General features: G+C 36.0%; 1 protein-coding gene across 1 annotated transcript; it reads left to right on the top strand.

The window, feature by feature from the left end:
* Positions 1-412: 412 nt before the first annotated feature.
* Positions 413-2,182, top strand: LOC107853574 (wall-associated receptor kinase 2; the record flags this gene model as incomplete). The annotated part of the gene is given in 2 exon segments (XM_047414651.1): positions 413-589; positions 727-2,182. Coding segments are annotated over 2 exon segments (1,439 nt in total), but the record flags the coding sequence as incomplete, so codon positions are not given.
* Between the last annotated feature and the right edge of the window lie 60 nt (positions 2,183-2,242).

The raw sequence follows: 2,242 nt of genomic DNA, 5'->3' as shown, positions 1-2,242 counted from the left end.
TTTTCTTTTTTGGAAAAGGAGATGTTATCCACTTATTTCTTAGAGTAATGCTTAAAGATACGAAGCTATATAAATAGCTAGTAACTTCAAAGTATTCAAGCTATATGATAAAGAATATGGTTTAACATCAACTTGACCCAAAAAAAAAAAAAAAAAGAATGTGGTTTAACTACATCAACTTGTATTCGTTATCATGGAAAAGGTAAAGATACATTCAAAAGGAGCATGGTCAAGCAATAGACATTTAGCATGATACGAGAGTTGTTTAAATATTCCTACTTCCAAGCTTAATCAAATAGTCCTAGCTAGTTGCCATAAGTGCACAAAATCACAACTTTTGCTAGTAATTATCATAAAAACTGATAAAAAAGGCAAAGCGTCAGCGATTAATTTTCTCTGTTTTGCATGCCAGATATTGATGAATGTGCAGATCCAAACGCCAATTCATGTGAAAAGATTTGCATAAACATGCCAGGGAGTTACAATTGTTCTTGTCCTGAAGGACACACCGGTGATGGCAGAAAGAATGGTCGTGGCTGTATTGAACCAAGCTCGAACTCAGAGTTCCCATGGATCAAGTTTTCTGTTGGTAAGTTGAAAAAGTCATGGCCTTTACACAGAAGTGATAAATGATACATGTTTTTCTGAAGTGATAAAATAAAAAAGGAATGCATGTCCAGCTTCTCTTAGATTTCTAATTCCTATAAATTTGTTGGATAAACACAGGTATGGGAGTTGGTTTTGTGTCCCTAGTAGTTGGGACAACTTGGCTCTATTTCAGCATCAAGAAAAGAAAACTTATTAAACTTCGGGAGAAATTCTTCCAACAAAATGGTGGTCTGCTCTTGAAACAACGAATATCTTCTAACGAGAGTGGTGTGGAAGCAACCAAAATTTTTACAGCCGCGGAGCTGAAGAAGGCTACGAACAACTATGCCAGTGATAGAATTCTTGGTCGTGGTGGAAATGGAATTGTCTACAAAGGTATACTACCTGATAATAGTGTAGTTGCCATTAAGAAATCTAAGTTTGTGGACGAGGATCAGATTGAACAGTTCATCAATGAGGTACTTATTCTTACTCAAGTCAACCATAGAAATGTGGTGAGACTCTTTGGTTGTTGTTTAGAAGCTGAAGTTCCTTTATTGGTGTATGAATACATTTCTCATGGAACTCTTTACGAGCATATCCACAGTCGAAATGGGGCTCCTTGGTTATCTTGGCAAAATCGGCTAAGAGTTGCTAGTGAGACGGCAAGCGCACTTGCTTACCTTCATTCATCTGCACAAATGCCTATAATTCACAGAGATGTCAAGTCGGCCAATTTATTATTGGATGATGTTTACACTGCGAAAGTGGCAGATTTTGGAGCTTCCAGGTTAATCCCTATCGATCAAACACATCTTGCTACAATGGTTCAAGGGACATTAGGATACCTAGATCCTGAATATTTTCGTACAAGTCAATTGACCGACAAAAGTGATGTTTATAGTTTTGGAGTAGTTATTGCAGAACTTTTAACAGGGTTGAAGCCTATTTCGAGGGACAAAAATGACGAGGACAAGAATTTGGCAGAATATTTTGTTTTATCCATGAAAAAGAATCAATTATTTCAAATTCTTGATCGCAGAGTAGTAAGAGAAGGAAGCCTTGCACAACTCCAAAAGGTGGCTGAGCTAGTGAAAAGTTGTCTTAGCTTGCACGGAGAAGATAGACCCACAATGAAAGACGTAGCAATGGAACTAGAAAATTTAAGAAAGTTCACAAAAAATAATCCTTGGGCTAATGAACATGGACATGAAGATAATGAAGATGAATTATCAGATCTTTATACAATTCCAATTGACTCTAATACAGCTTTCAACAATTGCTCTGGACAATATAGTTCGAGCTCCAACACAAATAGCAGCAACTTTTCAGGACAGTATAGTTCGGGCAGTACTTCTCATACTAATAGCCCATTGATCCAAAACAGAAGGGAATTATGATTATTGATGAAGATTATGAGTTTTTAATTCCCGAGGTCCTTGCTCTTATTAAATTTTTGAATTTTCTGATGTAATATCTTCCATGTGATTTGTAGTTTCCTCTTGAGTTGCTGTTTATACACGAACTATTCCTTGAAGGTTAGCTTTTAAATGTATTGTTTCTCGTTTTATGTGAGAAAATTTGTTGTTCAATACTATTGTTGTACAGTTTATATTTACATAGATATAAGACATGATTATTCCCGAATTATAGC

This window comes from Capsicum annuum, chromosome 6 (genome assembly GCF_002878395.1).
Source record: "Capsicum annuum cultivar UCD-10X-F1 chromosome 6, UCD10Xv1.1, whole genome shotgun sequence".
NCBI classification, from domain to species: Eukaryota; Viridiplantae; Streptophyta; class Magnoliopsida; order Solanales; family Solanaceae; genus Capsicum; species Capsicum annuum.
The sequence above is the reverse complement of the archived record's forward strand: the minus strand, read 5'-3'. Positions and strand labels throughout refer to the sequence as shown.